The sequence below is a fragment of the Heptranchias perlo genome, chromosome 3 (assembly GCF_035084215.1).
Source record: "Heptranchias perlo isolate sHepPer1 chromosome 3, sHepPer1.hap1, whole genome shotgun sequence".
NCBI classification, from domain to species: domain Eukaryota; kingdom Metazoa; phylum Chordata; class Chondrichthyes; order Hexanchiformes; family Hexanchidae; genus Heptranchias; species Heptranchias perlo.
In genome coordinates, this window is record NC_090327.1 from 31,535,296 (window position 1) to 31,559,107 (window position 23,812).

General features: G+C 42.2%; 1 protein-coding gene across 9 annotated transcripts in view; it reads right to left on the bottom strand.

The window, feature by feature from the left end:
* LOC137311581 (DNA topoisomerase 1-like) overlaps positions 1-23,812 on the bottom strand; it is a 105,692-nt gene that overhangs the window by 24,861 nt on the left and 57,019 nt on the right. For 3 of the 9 annotated variants that reach the window (XM_067978705.1, XM_067978706.1, XM_067978704.1), the window contains 3 exons: positions 20,090-20,259; positions 4,695-4,810; positions 2,362-2,483 (listed from right to left, as the gene is read on the bottom strand). In XM_067978705.1, the coding sequence (XP_067834806.1) occupies positions 2,362-2,483; positions 4,695-4,810; positions 20,090-20,259 (408 nt within the window). Of the gene's footprint in view, positions 1-2,361; positions 2,484-4,694; positions 4,811-4,920; positions 7,527-8,564; positions 8,682-9,302; positions 9,444-11,543; positions 11,796-20,089; positions 20,260-23,812 lie in introns of those variants that run through there. The other 6 variants (XM_067978728.1, XM_067978719.1, XM_067978712.1 and 3 more) reach the window with 6 other exon arrangements.

The following is a 23,812-nucleotide window of genomic DNA, read 5'->3' on the forward strand; positions in this document are numbered from 1 at the left end:
ATCAGTAACCATGTAATCTCCTGGGAGAGGCAAAAAAAATAAAAAACAATGGTTAATTAGGGGGAAAAAAATCTGGAAAATTACTCTCCTACCCTGTTAGGCGAATAAAATTAGTCCAGGAGACCACATTGACCATGCTTATATTACCTGGTATTTCACCTACCTTTTATAAGATGTGATCTCTGCATACTTTCAAGACAGCTGAACCAGTTCCTGGCTGGAGCAGAGGGTCAGCACCCACTGCACGAGCTGGCAACTTATTCAATAGATCCACTATCCTCCGGGCAAAAAACCTAACATTTAATCTAGCCCTACCTTTGAGTAATTTATATGCATGACCCCTGGTCTTCCACAATCCCTCAGTAGGAACAGACATTGTGCCGCTACAATCACGATGCACATATAGTCCATAACAATGATGCAGTCAGTTATCAGACTGTATAGTGGGGTGCAATTCATCTTAATAGCACGGACTCAAATTAACACTAACCCAAACAAGCTACTTTCATGATTTAACCTCAAAAAGCTAACAGCGCAGTGCAATGATTTTTTTTTTAAAACTTCAAACCTATGGCTCTTAGCATTGCCATTATACCTGCACGGCCTCGAGAAAGGTTCACCACCAGGCTGGGTACAAAATTCAATGAATCACCTCGGCAGAATCTACAGCAGATACATTTGGAATGCTTACAAAGGTCCAAGCTTCCACAATGCATGAAGATCAAACTGAGTCAGTACCCATAACAGTGTAATGATATAATAGGTAGCGTGTTATTTTCTAATTTCCACACAAAGAAACAATGTGATATATACATAATGCAGCACCCCATGCATCAGTGGCTCAATCTTGCCTGTACAGTTTGTCACTAAATGAAAGGCTACTTCTCTACAGGAGACAAGGGGGAATTAAATAGAAGGAAAAATCACTTCCCCCCAATATGTCAATTGTTGAAAGAATGAGCACCTCTCCCCCGATCTTCAACGGCACCATCACTGAGTCCCCCACCACCAACATCCTGGAGGGAATTCACCAATGACCAGAAGCTTGACTGGACCAGCCATCTCAACAAGGTAGCTACAAGAGCAAAGCAGAGCCTGGCTACTCTATAAATGGATCCCCTCCTGACCGTTCAAGGCCTCTCCATCACACTACGGACTTGAGTCTTTTAGATGTTGAATACTCACCTCTCGTCTGGATGGGTGCAGCTGCCAACACTCAAGAAGCTGGACACCATCCAGGGCGAAGCGGTTCATTTGATTGGTGCCCTTGCCACGACTCAACATTCAACCCCCTCTATTGCCAGTGCGCTGTGGCTGCAGTATGTACTATCTACAGGATGCACTGCAGCAATTCATCAAGCTTACTTTGACAGCACCTCTCAGGCCCTTGATCTCCAACACCAAAAAGGGCAAAAACTGTAAAATCATGTACGTTCCCTTCAAGTCACATACCATTCTGACCTGGACATATACAACTGTTCCTTCATCACTGGGTCAAAATCGTGGAATGCATTACCTATCATTATTGTGGGATCTGCAGTGATTCAAGGCAGCCCACTATCATTACCTACTCAAGTGAACTAGGGATGGGCAATAAAAGTGACTTTGCCAGCTCAGATTCAGTTCAGAGAATGCTAAAAATACACAGAAGGTCCATTAATACCTACAATAGTAAAGACAGATGTAGACTGAACTCTACACTCAGTTTTGATGACATTTTGTTGACAGTTTTGATGACATCTAGTCCATGCAGAGGAGCTGAAAGAATCCACTCATTATCTGCTACAAGGATAGCAAGTGAGTTTAGGGTTATTTTCAACCCGGCCTGAATTGGTAAATCTTACTCAGTTCAGACACAAGGCTGGCTGGTGTGGGGAATGGAAATATCATACTACTGCAGTACGTGATCTTTCAAAGTTTGTTTGGAGATGCATTCTTTTTTAAAATGATGTGAGCTTGGTTCAGTTGGTAGCACTCTCAACCCAAAATGGTAATTTGTCTTTTCTCTTTACAGATACTGACAGACCTTCTAGCATTTCCAGTTTTAATTTCACATTTGTTGTTTTTCTATTTATCTTGGATTCCATGCATCCTGATATTTAAAAAGGAAACTGTTTGTGACATCAAATCAAAAACTGTGGAAACTATCTCTTATTCTTCCTCAGGACCTCAAAACTGTGGAACTCCTTGCCTCCCTCAATCTTCCAATCTACAGGCTTTTGAAGTCCAAGCTTGGCATCACCAAATCAATATTTCTTGGACAATCATCTTCTATCCAACTCTTTTCGACTTTGCTGTTATCCTACATCAAAGGGCTTGACCCTTCACCTAGGTTTCTCAATTAAAACAAAAGTAACACACCTTCCGCCAGTCGTTAAAGAAGTTCTGTCTGAAGACATCCTTTGTAGTGTACTCATGATCCAGCATCTTGGCGAAGAAGGTGGCCACTTCTTCCGCTGCGGGACTTAACTTCATTCGATTGCCTACATGCAGAAACAAACCTGATTTACAAAACAAGCCATCAAATGTGGAGAGAGGCAAAGAAAACCTACTACAAACTAACTGTAGAGATCAAAAAAATTCAAATTAAAATAAAACCAGGAAAATGTTGGGCTTGCTGCGTATTTCCATCAGCATCTGAAAAAAGGTTAATATGGAGTTCTTTGTCAGAACCAGAAACTGGTCGAAAAGTTATTTCTCTTTTCAGATACTGTCTTATTTCCATGCACAATGTCCAAATTCCTAATAACAATTAGTTCAAAAGATTAGGGACTAGCAGTAAGAACACTACCCTTCCACCTGGTGGAATCTGGTCCATGCAGATGAGCTGAAAGAATCCACTCATTATCTGCTACAAGGATAGCAAGTGAGTTTAGGGTTATTTTCAACCCGGCCTGAATTGGTAAATCTTACTCAGTTCAGACACAAGGCTGGCTGGTGTGGGGAATGGAAATATCATACTACTGCAGTACGTGATCTTTCAAAGTTTGTTTGGAGATGCATTCTTTTTTAAAATGATGAGAGCTTGGTTCAGTTGGTAGCACTCTCTCAAGTGACTCAGGAGGTTGTGAGCTCAAGCTCCACTATGGATTTGAGCACAAAATGTCGACCAACACTTTAGTGCATTACTGCAATGCTGCATTGTCGAAGTGCCATCTTTTGGACGAGAATTTAAACGAGGCACCATCCATCTGCTCAGGTCGAAAGATCCCTTGGCAGCATTTGAAAAAGAGCAGGGAGTTCTTCTAGTGTCCTGACCAATGCTGATCCCTCAATCAAAAAATAGATTACCTGGTCGTTCATTCATTTTCTGTACGCAAATTAATAGGTGTGTTTTTTTTGCCGACGTAACAGTGACTACACTTCTAAAATAATCCATTAGTTGTAAAGCACTCGGGACATGCTGAGGGCACGAATGTGCTATATAATTGCAAATTCTTTAATAGCAGAGTATATATGGCTTTACTGTGCCTTAGGATATTCCTGATCAGGCATTTAAACATTGGAAGGGGGCCAAGACCTGCCACTAAGAGGCTGACTCAGTGGCAGGTTTTGGTCACTCCTTCCAGGGCTTTTCCCCTTTCTTTCCTGAAAGCATAGACCTGTGTAAGAGTATGATTCCATTGGCATTTCCAACCTCCAAGTCTTGCTCTAAGTGGCCATTCTTTATGCGTGAGGCTAAACTGCTAGTGTTGGCAAGCTATTCAATTGGGAAAGGAAAGAGGGGGGCATCACAGTGAGTTTGTGGACCCAATGTCCACACAAATTGCACATAGCACCTGCCCGCAGGGGTCACTGGATAGTGATCAGTAGTGAGAATTCCTGATAAGGAGTGGAAATTCTTGGTTGATATTCTCCCCTCTCCCTAGCCAAAGGTGCTGGGAACAATTGTAGCAAACAAATTGCCTTCCCAAGAGATCAGTTAACTCAGCACAGGCCAGGGATGAAACCAGGGGCTTTCCTGGTTTGTATGGTTCAGTTCCCCATCAAGCAATACACTTAACCACCGATTTACTGGTGTGAGGCTGAACAGTTTAAAGCGTAACATTTAGGACAATAGAGAATCAACACATACCTGTAAATGAACAGCTATATTTGTAACATTTAGGAATAAAATAAATTTGATAGAATACCATTCCCTTTTATATCTTGCAGGAGAGGAAGGTTCACTTTCTTCCCATATATATATATATATATATATATATATATATATATGATTGTAAAATAAATATATGCAATACAAACAGGTGAGTAATGGAATAGAACATATAAATTATATATGATATTGTAATAATGTATTTTTTTAACCATGAGCAAAGCAACAAGAGATCAGGTAGTTTATTCTATATCCCATGATTGGGCCATTTCATTGCATACAAAACAACTATTAAGTTGCTCAAAATTATGTGATGTATAACCCCTTGTAATCTGAAGTTAACCTTTACTGTGTATCTTACCAACTCCTTTTTAAAAAAAAAATGAACATTTGCAAAGTTTGAGGGGGTATAATTCATTACAGGGCTCCATAAAACTGGAGGAAAGCATCCCCTACTAGGTCACCAACATTTTGATCTGCCACACTAAACATCCTTGTTGCCTCGCTGAGTAATGTTTGATACAAGAGATAAATTTTGTTGATAATTTATCCAGACCATTGGTGCATTAAAATAAGGCTTCCCAACACTTTTACTCACCATTGTAATAGAAATCAACACCAAAAGGAAGCGGCTCGTATTCGGGTGCGAACAATGGACCTTTGTGTTCCAGAAACATCCATTTTACGCCATCTTCGTAGTGCTCCTCTTCCCACCTGATGACAGAACCAATACATTCCACAGGGAAGAAAAGCTAGTTATAGAAGAAACCAATACTAAATATTTTGCAATGACTGATATTCAAGCAACAGAAAAGACTACCTACCTGCTAGGGTCGTCTTCATTCTTTGAATCAAAGTCATCCTCCACATACTATTGGAGCAATAATTTTTGCCTGGAAAGGTCACAAGGGACAATGCCCTTATGCATGCAAAGCTATGATGTGATGATATGAGGAACACTGCTTACTTGATCCTTATAAAGTTGAACCACATTTACACCCCTTCCCCCAGCCACACTGAAGCTTCACTTTATTTTGACCCAAAAATCTCCAGAAGTGTAAAAGGATAAGACCCGATGAAATTATTCCCTGTAAAGATCTGAGGGCGAATGTGTGTAGGCCCAAGCACATCTCAATTAAATGCCCTGCGAACACTTGGAGCAGGTCCCGGAACCATAACCGTGCAAAGTCGAATACTTTCAGGAGACAAAGGGAAAAAATCTGGCAGGGGAGAGGAGTCTAGTCCTTGAAAGCCATCCTCGGCAAAGGTATTTGTAAATCACTAAACATGGGAGATAGGGTTGGTCAAAGATAAGTGCCTTGATCGGACTCAGCCTGAAGAACAAGCAAAACAATTTTTCAAGAGTAGACTTTTCGATCACATTAGCCAACAGGATCAAAGGGAGAACAATTTAATAAAGAACCTGAATGGAAATGAAGATTTCTAGATCCTTTAAATTAATTGAAAAAGCAAAAGATGTCTCAAAAAGAAATACGGAAGACTGATAGCTACCTCGGATAGAGAGCTTCACCCACAGGTGTCAGAACCTTAATGTTGACCTTACAGGAACGAGGGTTATACCACCAGGAGGACCAATGAACACATTTCTTTCACTTCTCTGAAGCCAACAAAGTGTGCACTACTGGAGATGAAAAACCTTTGCTTCCTCAATGTCTGTTTATCTCTATTGGGGCAATGGAGATCTGCTGTTCAGCAAACCACTGGCATAAAGTAGGATCAGCTCTGAGTGAATTCTTCCATGTTGGCGGGGCCATATTTCTGGTCTCCATTATACAGGAACACAACTTTAGTGTTCTACAATCCAGTCCTTGTCATTCAGATAATTGGATTTCAAGCTGGTCAAGAGGTTTAAAAAAAAAAGCCTTGCTCAGAACACTTCTATAATAGCTCAAGATAAGACTTGTAGTTGCCAACCTCCTAGAATGTGGTGAAGATTTGGATATTTGTCCAGGATATCCCTTGATGGGCAGCTCTTATGAGTTGTCTATAAACGGATAAATGTGCAAGCACTGCAGCCTTAGGGAACATCCAGGGGTTAAATAAAGTATACTTATGACTGCTACTATGGAAACGAAACAGCACAAGTTCTTATAAAGGCTGGATGACAATGTTAAAGCAGGCATGTTTATTTTTTCTGGACACAGCCTAAATGATTTGAGGTAGTATCACCATCTTCTTTGACAAACTTGTTCAGTAATTAGTGATTGGGTGAAAGAGGTCCATTTTTTTGGGGAACAACAAACCACCATGACTAAAATCTGCTTCTTTTTTGGGAAAGAAATTGCTTAATTGCAAGAGATGACAAAAGACTATCTATCTTGGTTGCCACCAGCTTGGGAATGCCTCAAGAGGCTGCAGAAATGTGATAGATCTCAGAATGTATGGTTTACTCTCTGCCGATTGTCTTCTGACTCTATCTTTGAAATTAATCTGCACTCTATTTGCTGAGAATCAAAGCTGGTAGTTTCATACTTACACAAGACAGATGACTGCTGATTTAAAAAAAAAATAACTCTAGCTGATTTTCTGCTGGCTACCTCAGAATGGATCTGGATCAGAGCTGTTTGCTGCACGTACTGTGTGGGCTAAGTCCTGACTTAGATCGTCATGGGCTCTAGGATCTTGGCTAAAAATACATAAAGGCTGCTGTTTCTGCCTCGTCCTTAGACTGGTGATTCTGCTCATGGTAGGAAATTTTATCCCAAAGGATCATTTCTGGGATGGCTTAGAGATCCTGCTAATAATACTTGCAACCTTCAAACATTTCCATCAGTTTCTCAATGAAGAAATCCTCCCATTGAAAGGCATCTGCAGCAGCTTTGCCTGCACCTCCTGGAGATGCATGGCCATACAAGTCATTCAGCAAGATTTTCTGTGTTAAGCTGCTACATCTACCACGCTGCAGTTGTGAGATAGTCTGGAGGAGGTCCTTCAGCAGCAACAGGAAGGCTCCCTAGCAGGGCTTTGGATGTCAATTATTACAGCCTGAAGCAGAGCTACTTGCTGCTAAAAGATGGCCAGTGGCTTTAAAACCATGCTATTTTGAGTAGGGCAGACTCATTAGTGAAGGACTTTTGACTCAAATTATGTCCCAGCTGAAGATCTAGTCAAAGAAATATGACACTTTCTCTTAAGTTGGCAGCAGGAATTATGTATATACAGGCTAATTAATACTCAATTTCAGAGTATGTGCTGCTTCCACAAATCTACCCAGACTCCCTTGTGTGCAGATGAAATAAAACCTGTAAAGGTCAAGGAAGTTGACCATTAAGAGATCTGCAGCAATGACTCCAATCCCAGGGTAAGAATGGGCTGCCTGATTCAGGTCCTCAAGTATTTGAGGAATCACCATGCCTCTTGGCATTCTGTTGCTTAAGTCACTGACTGGTGCCAGGATAGAACTCTTCCTTGCACAGGATCTCAGGACTGTCTTGATGCCAAGGTGAACTCCATCACTGCTGACTGATGTGGTAGATGGAATGAGAAAATGGAATTGCCATAGCCAATCATTAGTACGGATCAGATCAAATTGAGCGTACAAAACTTTTGTTGCAGCTGGTATCAAGGCTTTTTAGGCAATGGGCCCTGTGGCATCACTGAATTAGAAGGATGCCCAGCACCTACCCCATGCCGATTTTACTTCAGTGTTTAACATGCTTTTCACAGACGTGTTGCAAGCAGTCCTAGCAAAAAATACAGAGGCTCACTTTATAAGCAGCCATATCATGTTCACCACAGAAGCAGTGAAGGCAGAATCATGAGAGTCTGCAACCATGAAAGCTCAAGTGTAAAGTCAATGTTTGATGCCTCCATGCATAAAAAGGAAGAATTCTACCTTATCTCACAGCAACAGAATCAGTCCATACCAATAATCAAAACGTGGCTGGGGATGAACTGAGGTCAAAATGATTTAAAGCAACAGGGCATGGTTAATTCCTCCCCCCAAAAAAGGTATGGGAAAGATCATGTGCATAATGTTCAATGTCATGACATCACAACAAAGCGGAAGGAAAGGTCTGCCCAGGGGGAGGGACAATTACTTTTTAGTCAAAGTATTGAAGAAGGTAGTAAGATTGATTGAGTTTCAATTTTAATCCAGAGTACGGAAGCCCTCAGGTAGGCCCTCCCTCAGTTAGGCCTAGTGTCACCAATACAGAGAGAACACAACTTTACCAGCCTGAAGGCCACCATAGAGACACCCAATCCCCCAGGAGACAATGCCAATAGAAAACCAACATCTCTAGCTGTAGTCTGGTTTTCTGAAGTTTGGTGGCTTCAGGTCATTTTAATTTGCACCCAATGCTGTTTGTAAAGGAGACAAGCTGATACAATGACCATCACTAGAGCTGTCTAACAGATGTAGACTGTACTCAAGGGTATCCATGTCAGTTTCACAAGAAAATTGGCATTTTAAAAAAAATTACAATGAGTATTACTTTATACTTACATTTGTACCTTAAATAAAAAGTATCTCCTCTCACCTTTCCATTTAACAAAACAGTACCTTGCGACTTTTCTTTGGCAGGACAGTAGAGAGGCATTGCTTCTGCCTTCCCCAGAAGTACTTGGAAGATTCCAAGAATGAAGAATTAAAATCATAAACTGCTTGAATTTACCATAATGGTTTGAATTGAAAATCTAGGATTAGACCACAAACTCACTATCGTAGACATTATTTATCAATTGGAAAGGAGGCGTTGGAAAGCTATATAGGCAATACATTAGGGTGTTGAAAAGACTTGCTCTCAAGGTAGTCCACTACATCTCTGGGAGAAACTCCACAGCTACCAAGAGGTACAGTACAAAATTAACATGCATCAACAGCACAAAGCTATTCGTAACAGACATTGTACTTTAAATTTAATTGCCTGTGAAATACTTTGAGGTGTTCCTTGAAGATGCGATAAGACACTGTATAAATACAAGTTTTCTTTTAAAGCCATTGCCCTTTTCCAGATGTCTGCCCATTTAAAAGCACTGCGCAGGGGTAAGGCATTATTTTTTTTTCTCACTTACTCAGACAGCTGCTTATATGAAGCTACATGTCGTCATTAAATTGGAGGGAAACTTTCCTAATGGCATATGAATGCCTGGTGGTTTACTGTTGCCATTATCTGGCCTTTAAACCATTTTCTGATGTGGACTCACACAAGCAATCCCTCCCTACACCCTCAAAAGCTCAAACCTAAAGTGCCGTTGTGGATCATATACAATCTTCAGTGAATAGTGAGCCAGCAGTTTGCAGGATGCATTGATGTCATCGTCACTCAAGTTGCCATTCGTCTTCTCATTACCCCCTAATGTGGCTACACTCAAAGTGGCAGACCTGGTGACGCAAGGAAAGGAAGGCTCCATGATTCAGCTTTTTAAATCTTTTGGCAAAAAACAAATCTACCAATTGCTGTAATTTAAAAAGGAACATAAAGCTCCACTTTATCAATCAGTCATAATATAAAAGAACAGATCAGATGATTAAAAGGATTAATGATGCTGCTCTGCAATTTAACAATAAGCATAAATTTAATGCCGTAGAACATAGTGTTGCAGTTTGATTCCATATTGTAAGAAATGAGTCGTACGAGTGGTTTTAATATTTGTTTTTGAGGCAAGGAATATTGGTAGATTGCGGTCAGAGTCAATCACTTCCAGGTCAGCTTTGGCAGGAGTTCAACCTGTTCCTCTAATGTATCACAGTGAATTTTCTACACTGCAAACTAGCCTGACTTAGTGTTTTGGAGTAAGAATGTCAATTAGGGAAAAATGAGGGTAGGTTTGTTCTAGGTCCCTTTTCTGATTAAGACCAGAGTTGAAACTGCTCCAATTCATTTAAATCGGGACCCCTACAGCTAGCGGTCTCTGGTATCATTAGTCTGTGGAGGATATATTGATGGGGTTAGATGAAGGGTGGGAGGAGCATAAACACTGGCATGGACCTGTTAGACCGAATGTACAGCACAGAAACAAACCATTCTATGTAATTCAAACTCAAGTCCCAGAGGTGAAAGGACAGTGTGCTAACTCACTACACCACCCAGGCTTTTAGATTGGTGATGTTAAGTCAAACCCGTCACCCACAGTGCACACTACCCAAAAGCAGACACCAACAGGTGCTGCACATTCACAATATGTTGGGAGTTTCAACCTGCTGCGCCACAAGACTTGGGTTTAATATCCTCTGGTTAACACCTTTATATAAAATTCCTTTTTGTGCTATTTTACTGCAATTGTTAGCATGTTCACATTTTAACAGATCAACAACAACTACATTTGAATAAGTAAAAAGGAATTGCAAACACATTAAACTAGGCCACTACAGGAAATTAAAGCTCTCTGGAAGCAGTAGCTGCTGCACCTGTTACAGCAAGAAACTTAAGGGTAAGTTTTCAACCCAGCCTTTAAAACAGACAGTAGGAACCAAGAGCAGCAGCAGTTCATCTCATCTCGTCACTGATCAAATATTATAATATGGAATCATATGGCACAATAGGAGGCCATTCGGCCCATCGTGCCTGTGCTTTGTAAGGGCTATCCAATTAGTCCCATTCTCTTGCTGTTTCCCCATAACCCTGCAAATTTTTTCTTTTCAAGTATATATCCGATACCCTTCGTCAGGTTATTATTGTATCTATTTCCTTTCAGGCAGTGCATTCCAGATCATAACAACTAACTGCGTAAAAAAATTCTCATCTCCCCCTAGGTTCTTCTGCTAATTATCTAAAATTTGTATCCTCTGGTTACCGACCCTTCTGCCAGCGGAAACAATTCTTCCCTATGTACTCCATCAAAATCCCTCATAATTTAGAGCTTAATTAAATCTCCTCGTAACTTTCTCTGCTCTAAGGAGAACAATCCCAGCTTCTCTAATGTCTCCATATAATTTAATTTATTTAATTAAATATCTCTATTTACAAACCTGGAAGCATACCCTTTATCAAGAAGTCCTATACTACTACCGAAAAATTGCTCAATGTTCCAGAGAATCAAACTTGATAGCGGTCAAATTACTGGTCTAGTGGAAGCTGGGACCTTTCTGTTCCAGTGGCACTGTATAGCACCACTGAAGGGTTGCAATGGTCGTCACCATTTTCAGAAGCTTTCTTTTAAAAAAAACTGATGAACTTTTTCATAAGACCTCACTTTCAATATGGGCAGGTTGAACACGGTGCAATCTAACATTCCAACACCACCCATCATCTCTCCAGTTCCCAGTCAATTCATCTCATACCAGTGAGCCTAATACATCACCTCAAAGAATCAGGAGAGAAAGGACTGATGGTTTTAGGGGTTAACCAGTATAAAATAAATTAAAAATGCTAAAGACAGTGAGTATCACTAGTTAATCTATTTATTTCTTGAAAACAATCCTCATCCCTTTCTATTAATTCCCACTTTACCCCACTCTATAGAATTGAAAGTTGTAACTTACCTCTTTTCTGCAAACTGTGCTCTCTGAAGAACAGAAACCGTGCATCTTAAATTCCTCACAGATAAATAGGTGCACATAATGTTGAAGTTAGCAAAGGCTATCTGTGTCACCGCAGTCACACATCTGAACATAACAAAATAACACTGCTGGTGCAAGCGATCCCCAAGGCTAGCTTACTTCAAAACACACTGCACTGAAAAAGAAAACCTCCATGCATGATACACTCGCCTGACTCATTACTGCTACATTTTGAACTTTCAACCTGGAAACACTTCCTGTGGTCCTGCTAATTTCTTTTCCCACAGACAACAAATTTCTGCACATGGTAACAGAACTTGCAGACCAGTACAAGCCTCACTTTCAGTTCTCAATTTTTATTTGTGTATGTATGAACAAGGTGAAAAGAGAAAACAGGATGAAGAGGAGAAAGGAATAAACAGCCTCACTTATTGTTGATCATGATGTGGATCATTATTGTTGACAGTTTCAAAGTAAAACCAAACACTTTTCATTTTAGAATTTTTGTTCCTTTACAAACTCTCATCGGCAGTCTCTCGACCCTGCCAAAGATGCAGTGTCAACTTTCTGTAGAACTTACACATATTCATAATATTATAGTAGGTACAGCACAGGAGGAGGCCATTCAGCTCATCGTGTCTGTGCTGGCTCTTTAAAAGAGCTATCCAATTAGTCCCATTCCTCTGTTCTTTCCCCATAGCCATGTAAATGTTTTCCCTTCAAGTATTTATCTAATTCCCTTTTGAAAGTTACTATTGAATCTGCTTCCACCAACCTTCAGACAGTGCATTCCAGATCATTACAACTCGCTGCGTAAAACAATGTTTCCTCATATCTTATAAGATATTAAAGGGGAATTATAAGATATTAAGGGGAACAGATAGGGTGGATGGAGAGAAACTATTTCTGCTGGTTGGGGATTCTAGGAGTAGGGGGTACAGTCTAAAAATTAGAGCCAGACCTTTCAGGAGTGAGATTAGAAAACATTTCGACACACAAAGGGTGGTAGAAGTTTGGAACTCTCTTCCGCAAACGGCAAGTGAAACTAGCTCAATTGCTAAATTTAAATGTGAGATAGATAGCTTTTTGGCAACCAAAGATATTAAGGGATATGGGCCAAAGGCGGGTATATGCAGTTAGATCACAGATCAGCCATGATCTTATCAAATGGCGGAAGCAGGCACGAGGGGCGAAAGGCCTACTCCTGTTCCTATGTCGCCTCTGGCTCTTTCGCCAATCGCCTTAAATCTGTGTCCTCTGGTTACTGACCCTTCTTCCACTGGAAACAGTTTCTCTTCATTTATTCTGTCAAAACCATTCATGATTTTGAACACCTCTATCAAATCTTCTCTTAACCTTCCTTGTTCAGAGGAGAACAACCCCAACTTCTCCAGTCTCTCCACGTAACTGAAGTCCCTCATACCTGGTATCATTCTAGTAAATCTCTTCTGCACCCTCTCTATGGCCTTGATATTATTCCTAAAGTGTGGTGCCCAGAATTGAACACAATACTCCAGCTGAAGCCTAACCAGTGTTTTATAAAGGTTTTGCATAACTTCCTTGCTTCTCTACTCTGTGTCTCTATTAATAAAACCCATGATCCCATAGCTTTTTAAAAAAAAAATAAAAACAGCCTTCTCAACTTGTCCTGCCACCTGCAAAGATTTATGTATGTGCACCCCCAGGTCTCTGTTCTTGCATCCCCTTTAAAATTGTATCATTTAGTTTATATTGCCTCTCCTCATTCTTCCGACCAAAATGTATCATTTCACATTTCTCTGCATTAAATTTCATCTGCCATGTGTCTGCCCATTTCACCAGTCTGTCTATATTCTCCTGAAGTCTGATACTATCCTCCACATCGTTTACTACAGTGGCTTGCTAGGCCATTTGAGTAGACTAAGCCTGTATTCTCAAGTTTAGAAGAATGAGAGGTGATCTCATTGAAACACAAAATTCTTACAGGGCTCGACAGGGTAGATGCAAGGAAGAGGTTTCCCTGGGCTGGGGAGTCTAGAACCGGGGTCACAGCCTCATGTCGTCCGCAAACTTTGAAATTATATCCACTATACCCAAGTCCAGGTCATTAATATATAATCAAAAAGAGCAATGGTCCTGGCGAACTTAAGAAAATAAGAAATAGGAGCAAGAGTAGGCCCCTCAAGCGTGCTCCGCCATTCAAGATCATGACTGATCTTCTACCCCAACGCCATTTTCCTGCTCCACCCCATATCCCTTGATGCCTTTAATATCTAGAAATCTATCGGTCTCTGTTTTGAATGGGCTCAATGACTGAGCCTCCACAGCCCTCTGGTGTAGAGAATTCCAAAGATTCACCACCCTCAGTGAAGAAATTTCTCCTCTTCAGTCCTAAATGTTCTACCCCTATTCTAAGGCTGTGACCCCTGGTTCTAGACTCCCCAGCCCAGGGAAACATCTTCCTTGCATCTACCCTGTCGAGCCCTGTAAGAATTTTGTGTGTTTCAATGAGATCACCTCTCATTCTTCTAAACTCGAGAATACAGGCTTAGTCTACTCAAATGGCCTAGCAAGCCACTCAGTTGTATAATCTCGCTAAAAAGAGTCATAATAAGAATAAAACCGGACGGACCACCCGGCATCGGACCACGAGGCATCGGACACGACAAAGGCAAACCAAGCCCAGTTGACCCTGCAAAGTCCTCCTCACTAACATCTGGGGACTTGTGCAAAAATTGGGAGAGCTGTCCCACAGACTAGTCAAGCAACACCCTGACATAGCCATACGCACAGAATCATACCTTTCAGCCATGTCCCAGACTCTTCCATCACCATCCCTGGGTATGTCCTGTCCCACCGGCAGGACAGACCGACCAGAGGGAGCGATACAGCGATATACAGTCAGGAGGGAGTGGCCCTGGGAGTCCTCAACATTGACTCTGGACCCCATGAAATCTCATGGCATCAGGTCAAACATGGACAAGGAAACCTCCTGCTGATTACTACCTACCGTCGTCCCTCAGCTGATGAATCAGGCCTCCTCCATGTTGAACACCACTTGGAGGAAGCACTGAGGGTAGCAAGGGCACAGAATGTACTCTGGGTGGGGGACTTCAATGTCCATCACCAAGAGTGGCTCGGTAGCACCACTACTAACCAAGCTGGCCGAGTCCTGAAGGACACAGCTGCCAGACTGGGCCTGTGGCAGGTGGTGAGCGAACCAACATGAGGGAAAAACTTGCTTGACCTCGTCCTCACCAATCGACTTGTCGCAAATGCATCTGTCCATGACAGTATTGGTAGGAGTGACCACCGCACAGTCCTCGTGGAGACGAAGTCCCGTCTTCGCACTGAGGACACCATCCAATGTGTTGTGTGGCAATACCACCGTGCTGAATGGGATAGATTCAGAACAGATCTAGCAGCTCAAAACTGGGCATCCATGAGGCGTTGTGGGCCAGCAGCAGAATTGTATTCCAGCACAATCTAACCTCATGGCCCGGCATATTCCTCACTCTACCATTACCAACAAGTCAGGGGATCAACCCTGGTCCAATGAGGAGTGTAGAAGAGCATACCAGGAGCAACAACAGGCGCACCTAAAAATGAGGTGCCAACCTGGTGAAGCTACAACTCAGGATTACATGCATGCTAAACAGCAGAAGCAACATGCTATAGACAGAGCTAAGCGATTCCACAACCAACGGATCAGATCAAAGCTCTGCATCCTGCCACATTCAGTCATGAATGGTGGTGGACAATTAAACAACTAATGGGAGGAGGAGGTTCTGTAAACATTCCCGCCCTCAATGATGGTGGAGTCCAGCACGTGAGTGCAAAAGACAAGGCTGAAGCGTTTGCAACCATCTTCAGCCAGAAGTGCCGAGTGGACGATCCATCTCGGCCTCCTCCCAATATCCCCACCATCACAGAAGCCAGTCTTCAGCCAATTCGATTCACTCCACGTGATAGCAAGAAACAGCTGAGTGCACTGGATATAGAAAAGGCTATGGGCCTCGACAACATCCCGGCTGTAGTGCTGAAGACTTGTGTTCTAGAACTAGCCTCGCCTCTAGCCAAGCTGTTCCAGTACAGCTGCAACACTGGCATCTACCAGACAATGTGGAAAATTGCCCAGGTATGTCCTGTCCACAAAAAGCAGGACAAATCCAATCCGGCCAATTACCGCCCCATTAGCCTACTCTCAATCATCAGCAAAGTGACGGAAGGTGTCGTCGACAGTGCTATCAAGCGGCACTTACTCACCGATGCTCAGTTTGGGTTCCGCCAGGACCACTCGGCTCCAGACCACATTACAACCTTGGTCCAAACATGGACAAAAGAGCTGAATTCCAGAGGCGAGGTGAGAGTGACCGCCTTTGACATCAAGGTAGCATTTGACAGAGTGTGGCACCAAGGAGCCCTAGTAAAATTGAAGTCAATGGGAATCAGGGGGAAAACTCTCCAGTGGCTGGAGTCATACCTAGCACAAAGGAAGATGGTAGGGTTGTTGGAGGCCAATCATCTCAGCCCTAGGACATTGCTGCAGGAGTTCCTCAGGGCAATGTCCTAGGCCCAACCATCTTCAGCTGCTTCATCAATGACCTTCCCTCCATCATAAGGTCAGAAATGGGGATGTTCGCTGATGATTGCACATTGTTCAGTTCCATTTGCAACCCCTCAAATAATGAAGCAGTCCGTGCTCACATGCAGCATGACCTGGACAACATCCAGGCTTGGGCTGATAAGTGGCAAGTAACATTCGTGCCAGACAATGACCATCTCCAACAAGAGAGAGTCTAACCACCTCCCCTTGACATTCAATGGCATTACTATCGCCAAATCTCCCACCATCAACATCCTGGGGGTCACCATTGACCAGAAACTTAACTGGACCAGCCATATAAATACTGTGGCTACAAAAGCAGGTCAGAGGCCGGGTATTCTGCGGTGAGTGACCCACCTCCTGACTCCCCAAAGCCTTTCCACCATCTACAAGGCACAAGTCAGGAGTGTGATGGAATACTCTCCACTTGCCTGGATGAGTGCAGCTCCAACAACACGCAGGAAGCTTGACACCATCTACCACCCTAAACATTCACTCCCTTCATCACTGGCGCACAGTAGCTGCAGTGTGTACCATCCATAGGATGCACTGCAGCAACTCGCCAAGGTTTCTTCAACAGCACCTCCCAAACCCACGACCTCTACCAACTAGAAGGACATGGGAACACCACCTGCACGTTCCCCTCCAAGTCATACACCATCCCGACTTGGAAATATATCGCCGTTCCTTCATCGTCGCTGGGTCAAAATCCTGGAACTCCCTTCCTAACAGCACTGTGGGAGAACCTTCACCACACGGACTGCATTGGTTCAAGAAGGTGGCTCACCCCCACCTTCTCCAGGGCAATTAGGGATGGGCAATAAATGCCGGCGTCGCCAGCGACGCCCACATCCCATGAATGAATAAAAAAATCTCTCCTCATACCACAATCCCGCCATCCCAGGAATCAATCTGGTGAACCTTTGTTGCACTCCCTCTATGACAAGTATATCCTTAGGTGAAGAGACCAAAATTGTACTCAACACTCCACGTGCAGTCTCACCAAGGCCCTATATAATTGCAGTAAGACATCTTTACTCCTATACTCAAATCCTCTTGTAATAAAGGCCAACATATCATTTGCCTTCCTAATTGCTTGCTGCACTTGCATGTTAGCTTTCAGTGACTTATGTGCAAGGACACCCAGGTCCCTTTGAACATCAACATTTCCCAATCTCTCACCATTTAAAAAATACTCTGCATTTCTTCAACAGCACCTCCAAACCCACGACCTCTACCACCTAGAAGGACATGGGAACACCACCACCTGCATGTTCCCCTCCAAGTCATACACCATCCCGACTTAGAAATATATCACCGTTCCTTCATCGTCGCTGGGTCAAAATCCTGTTTTTCCTACCAAAGTGGATAACTTCACATTTTTCCACATTATATTCCATATGCCATGTTCTCACCCATTCACTTAGCCTGTCTATATCCCCTTGAAGCCTCATTGCATCCTCCTCACAACTTACATTTCCACCCAGTTTTGTGTCATCAGCAAACTTGGAAATAGTACATTTGGTCCCCTCATCCAAATCATTGCTATAGATTGTGAATAGCTGGGGCCCAAGCACCGATCCCTGCGGTACCCCACTAATCACAGTCTGCCAACCTGAAAAAGACCCATTTATTCCTGCTCTGTTTTCTGTCTGTTAACCAATTCTCAATCCGTGCCTATATATTACCTCCAATTCCATATGCTCTAACTTTGTTCACCAACCTCCTCTGTAGGACCTTATCGAAAGCCTTCTGAAAATCCAAATACACCACATCCACTGGTTCCCCCTTATTTATTCTACTAGTTACATCCTCAAAGAACTCCAATAGGTTTGTCAAACATGATTCCCCTTTCATAAATCCATGTTGACTGCCAAATTCTATTATTTTCTAAGTATCCTGTTATCACATCCTTTATAATAGATTCCAGCATTTTCCCTACTACTGATGTCAGGCTAACAGGTCTGTAGTTCCCTGTTTTCTCTCTCCCTCCTTTCTTAAATAGTGGGGTTATATTTGCCACCCTCCAATCTGCAGGAACCATTCTAGAATCCATGGAATTTTGGAAGATGACAAGCAATGCATCCACTATCTCTACAGCCACCTTTTTTAAAACCCTGGGATGTAGATTATCAGGTCCTTGGGATTTATCGACTTCCAGTCCCATTAATTTCTCTAGTACTTTTTTTTTTACTATACTAATTTCTTTCAGTTCCTCCTTCTCGCCAGACTCTTGGTTCTCTAGTATTTCTGGGAGGTTTTTTGTGTCTTCTTCCATGAAGACAGACACAAAGTATGTTTAATTTCTCTGCCCTTTCCTTATTCCTCATCATAAATTCTCCCGTCTGTCTATAAGGGACACATTTGCCTTTGCCAGTCTTTTCCTTTTTACATAACTCTAGAAGCTTTTACAGTCCATTTTTATATTTCTCGCTAGTTTACTTTCATTCTATTTCCCTTTATCAATTTCTTGGTCCTCCTTTGCTGAATTCTAAAATGCTCCCAATCCTCAGGCTAACTGCTTTTTCTGGCAACTTTATATGCCTCTTCCTTTTATTTAATACTATCTTTAATTTCTCTTGTTAGCCACGGTTGGACCACTTTTCTTGTTGGGTTTTTGTGCCTTAAAAGGAACATCACTGCATACTTCCCTCCAGTCTCAAAAATAACCGTTCACCACCACACTCTGCCACTGTCCCTTTAATCCCATGGGCTTTAATTTTGCTCAAGTCTATTATGTGGTACTTATCAAATGCCTTTTGAAAGTCCATATACACATTAACCACACTACCCTCATCAACCCTCTCTGTTACATCAAAGAACTCAAGCAAGTTAGTCAAACAAGATTTTCCTTTAACAAATCAGTGATGATTTTCATTTATTAGCCCATACTTTTCCAAATGCCAATTAATTTTGTCCCGAACTACTGTCTCAAAGTTTTCCCACCATTAGGCTGACTGGGCTGTAATTGCCAGGTTTATCCCTCCACTTTTTTTTTGAACAGGAGTGTAACATTTGCAGTCCTCCAGTCCTCTGGCACCATCCCCATATCTAAGGAGGATTGGAAGATTGAAAGAGTCCAATTAATCTATCAAAAAATAAAGTGGGATAGGGTCTCAAGTGTCAGCCTTGGCTTAATGATGCACTCTCACCTCTGATTCGGATGGTTGTGGGTTCAAGCTCCACTACAGAGACTTGAGCATATAATCTAGGATAGCACTTCTGTGCAGTTCTGATGGAGTGCTGCACTATCTGAGGTGTTGTCTTTCAGATGAAACATTAAAGCGAGGCCCCACTGGCCTTCTCAGGTGGACGTAAAAGATACCCGGCACTATTCAAAGAGCAGGGAAGTTCTCCCAGTATCCTGGACAATATTTATCCCTCAGCCAACACAACAGATAATTTGGTCATTTATTTCATTGCTATTTGTGGGACCTTGCTGTGCACAAATTGGCTGCCCCGTTTCCTACATCAGAACAGTGACTACACTTCATTGGCTGTAAAGTACTGTGGAACATCCTGACGCTATGTAAATACAAGTCCTTCTTTCTTACATGCAGGACCCTCTTTTAATGTAAAGAATCCACAAATTAACAGGGAAGGAGAGTCTAGTGGCCAGTTTGGGTTTGGGGGGGGGGGGGGGGGGGGAAGAGAGAGGCTGGAGTTTTCATATTGTTACACACTCTCTCCTCCTCTTTTCCACCCCTCGTATTTTAGATTGGGAAAACAGGCTTATCAAAATTGTAATCAATATATTAAAATACCCCTCAATGCACACCAAAGTGGGCATATCTCTGCTCCCCATCCCAATAATTTTTTTTAGCACTGCACATAAAGAGGTTGTACAAAAAGAGAAACATCAAAAGTAACATGACTTTTTTTAAAACTAAAGATGATACTATTACACAATAACTCTTCCCCATCCCAAACCCATTAATCTCACCATTTCCATTTATCTGCATCTTTTTTCTTCTCTTCCTCCCCTTTCAAATGGGTCTTGTTGCTTTTTTCCTCCTTCAATTTCTGCTTTTTCTCCTCCTTCTCTTTGACCTCGATCACGTTCTTCTTTACATTCCCTGATTTCCTTCTCGGCACCTTGCATGCAGATGATGTCTGTTTGGAAATTAAAAATAAAAACCTTTTCTTTTTAAAAAAAAATATTGAGCATGGTATGCAAGAGCACAGTAAGAGAGGGTAAAACAAGGAGGATAATGCTGCCCATTTTAGTAAAGTTTATTTTTCCTCTTTCAGAAAGAAGTACGGAGAACAAATACTGCTTATATTTCCTGATTACAATAAGTAAATTTGTTTGTTTCTTAGCAAAGACTGTGGCAGACTGACCTAATTCAGCCAAGCTACCCAGCACTTTAACATCCTATCCCCATTGCCACTGAACTCCAATTCATTCAATCCTTTCTCATTTCTGTCGCATTTACTTATTTATTCAGTTTTGAAATAATATTCTGGTGAACTTTATCTCAGGCGGGATGACAGCAAGAATATTAAAAAGATTACACTACATTTGGTGCCCAGAATTCACAACCATTCCCAAGTACAGAACAGCCAGTTGCAAAAAGTAATTTGGCACTAAAGCCTCAAATTTGTCATTGAGTGCAATATTGCAATTTTGAGGGAAAGCTTCAGGTGTCTCATCAATCTGGGGATGCTCTAATAGCACCTGGCTAAGATTCCAGCATCACGATGGTGTGCTGCATGCTGCATAATTGTCTTAAAAAAAACCTTGAGACCTTGGAGAAGGAATACAACCAAGCGTATTGGGGGATTAGCCAGAGAAGCAGTAGCCGAGAGGATGGGACGTTCTGGCTGCAAGATATTCATGCTGATCTGATATCTGGTTCTTCTCTTGATTATTGCATCTGTCCGCCGCATGAGTAACTGGCCAAACTCCCCCTTCCCACCATAATTATTGCATAAAGATACAGACTCTTCTCTGCATGCATCAAGTCACTCGGATCCCATCCATGCTACCTCATCAAAATCACTTCTAAATATTGACAAACAATGTCTGCACACACACATCAGCTTTAATGAAACCAAAATTTTAATCAAGTGGCAGGAGTGGGTGAGGTCTTATATGTCATTTGTCAGCTAAGTCCTGAGATCGACCTACTGCAGGCTACATCTCTTGTATGCTGCAAGGGCAGCCGGTTCCTGCCTCCTTTCTGCCACATGTGTAGGCATCAGAGGGGTATGATGGGAAGGCATTCATCAGTTGCTACCCTGAGAGATGAAAATACAGGTACGGTAGCTCAGTGGTTATGTTACTGGACTAGTAATCCAGAGGCCCAGACTAATAATTCGGACACGAGTTCAAATCTTGTCACGGCAGCTGGGGAATTTAAATTCAGTTAATTAAATAAAATCTGGACTAAAAAGCTAGCATCAGTAACGGTCACCATGAAACTACCGGATTGTCGTAAAAACCCTTCTGGTTCACTAATGTCCTCAGCATATATTCCTGCAAGCACCCTCCACATGTCCAACACTACCTTCTCCAGGACAATTAGGGATGGACAATAAATACTGGCCTGCCAATGCAACCACATCCCATGAATGAATAAAAAAAATATTCCTGCCACACCACTAGTACTATGCACTGGGTCTGTACGGCCAGTAGTGATTGGTACCATTAGGTCTCCTTTCCCAATCAGATCAGTGAAGTCCTGAGAAGGGGGTCGAGAATAACCAAATAATAATCAAAACCAAAGGAGGCAGCCCTCTTCAATCTAGCACCCAAAGCCTCAATATGTGTGACCCTAAACAATGCATGTTGGTAGGTTATTAGACTGAAAGGGTCATTACAGCTGAACCCAATCCTGTTCTCACCCAAAACTAAGTACACTTTCAAGCAGGGGTCACTGATGGCTGACATGCTCCCAAGCGCCTCAAAAGCCAGCTGATAGAGGTGGATGAGCACAAACCTGGCTGATTCTCCCTCAGATTTCTCCTCCCTCCCCTTCATTTAGTATTCCTTCACCGCCTCCACTTAATTCTTCTCCACAGAGCCACTGAGATTGAAAATTCAGCCTGTGGAAGATTGTGGATGACTTATGTCTCACACCTTGCAGCGCTGTGTCAACCCAGTGTGTCACGGTCAGCCACTTCCTATCTCTCCTGAATATTTACAGATGGAAGCATCACTGGAGAATGCAATCAACAATAGAGATAACAATGATCCAGGGACACAACATGCTCAATTTTGATGGCATTCCATCAGAGCGGTACCTGAAACTCCAACATTAATTCGGACATGGTGTTCCAACTGACAGGAACAGAAAAAGAAAAATTAAAGAATAATCTTGCAGATCTTCTATTTCCCACACTAAAATGCACATTACAATTTTAACATCCTCGTTCAATCTACTCCAATCTCAGTGTTCAGATTCAGTGTCCTTCTCCGACTGCTTGCTGTGCCATTTTAGAAAACAGGCCCTCAGTTCTCATTTGAGAATAAAAAAATTGAACACAGAAAAAAAGATTGTAAAGGGTATGGTTAAAAAAAAAATCAGTGGAAAGTTTAAAAAAAAAGTTGTACATATACCCATGCTGATATGACTACATCACAATAAAATAGCAACATCACAAAGTGCCTAAAACTTGTTAATTTTAGCTCATTCATCTACACAGGTACCGATTTTATTCATTTTATTTTTTTACAAAATCTGCGAATGTTTTTAAACAGACTAAGATTATGATAGTCACTCAACAGTGGCCTAATAGCTCCACTCAAGGGGTGACCTTAAATCACTTGTGACTGATCAGCCAGCTGCAATTGTGGCACTCTTTACTGCGTCATGGCCCTTCGTCCTGTAATATTCAGTGTAACAGGAACGATTTCAGGATACCCACTGCACTTTGGAATCATCAGTTAGAGCACTGCACTCTTTCACTTCTAGGAGCTGCCCAGAATAATGCAACCAAACATCTCTTCTATCTCGCACGACAGTTTAGGGCAGCCTCAGACCAGGTTTTTTTTAGGTTTACGTGCCCAAATACACACAACTGCCCTACAATTCAGCAACTCATTTAAAATATCCCATAACAGTGAAAACGGTGGAAATGGGAAGGTCACCATAAAGGGCATTTGGAATCATAGAATAATACAGCACAGAAGGAGGCCATTTGTGCCTGTGCCAGTTTGGAAGAGCTATCCAATTAGTTCCATTCCCCTGGGTGGTAATTTTAACCCCCAGTGGGTGGGAGGTTAAAGTAGAAGCTTTTTGGAGCGGGAGCGCATCCTGGCTCCAATGCGCCCACTTCCATGGTTAACCCAGGCGCATTAGGATGTACGCGCACAACAGAAACACAGAAGTCCTGTCCCCAGTTAAAGCTTGCAGGCTGATATTTAAAGGCCCAATTCAGGTAGATGAAGCACTTTTGGTACTTAACTTTTTGTGGATTCTGCAACAGAAATGATTTAACTTCACCTGAATGTGTTTCCCATGGCTTCTGCAACATGCCATTGAAATGGAGGCGAGTTGCAGCCAAAGCTTATTTGGTCCTTTAAACCAGTGATTTGCACATCTCAATAAAAGGTGAGGTATTGGAGCTGGGCACTCAGTTCTCAGACAAACATTTGGCTCGGAGTTCTGTGTTTAGATTGAGATTTCTTTGCTGCCTGTAATGCCAAGGATGCCCTCATATC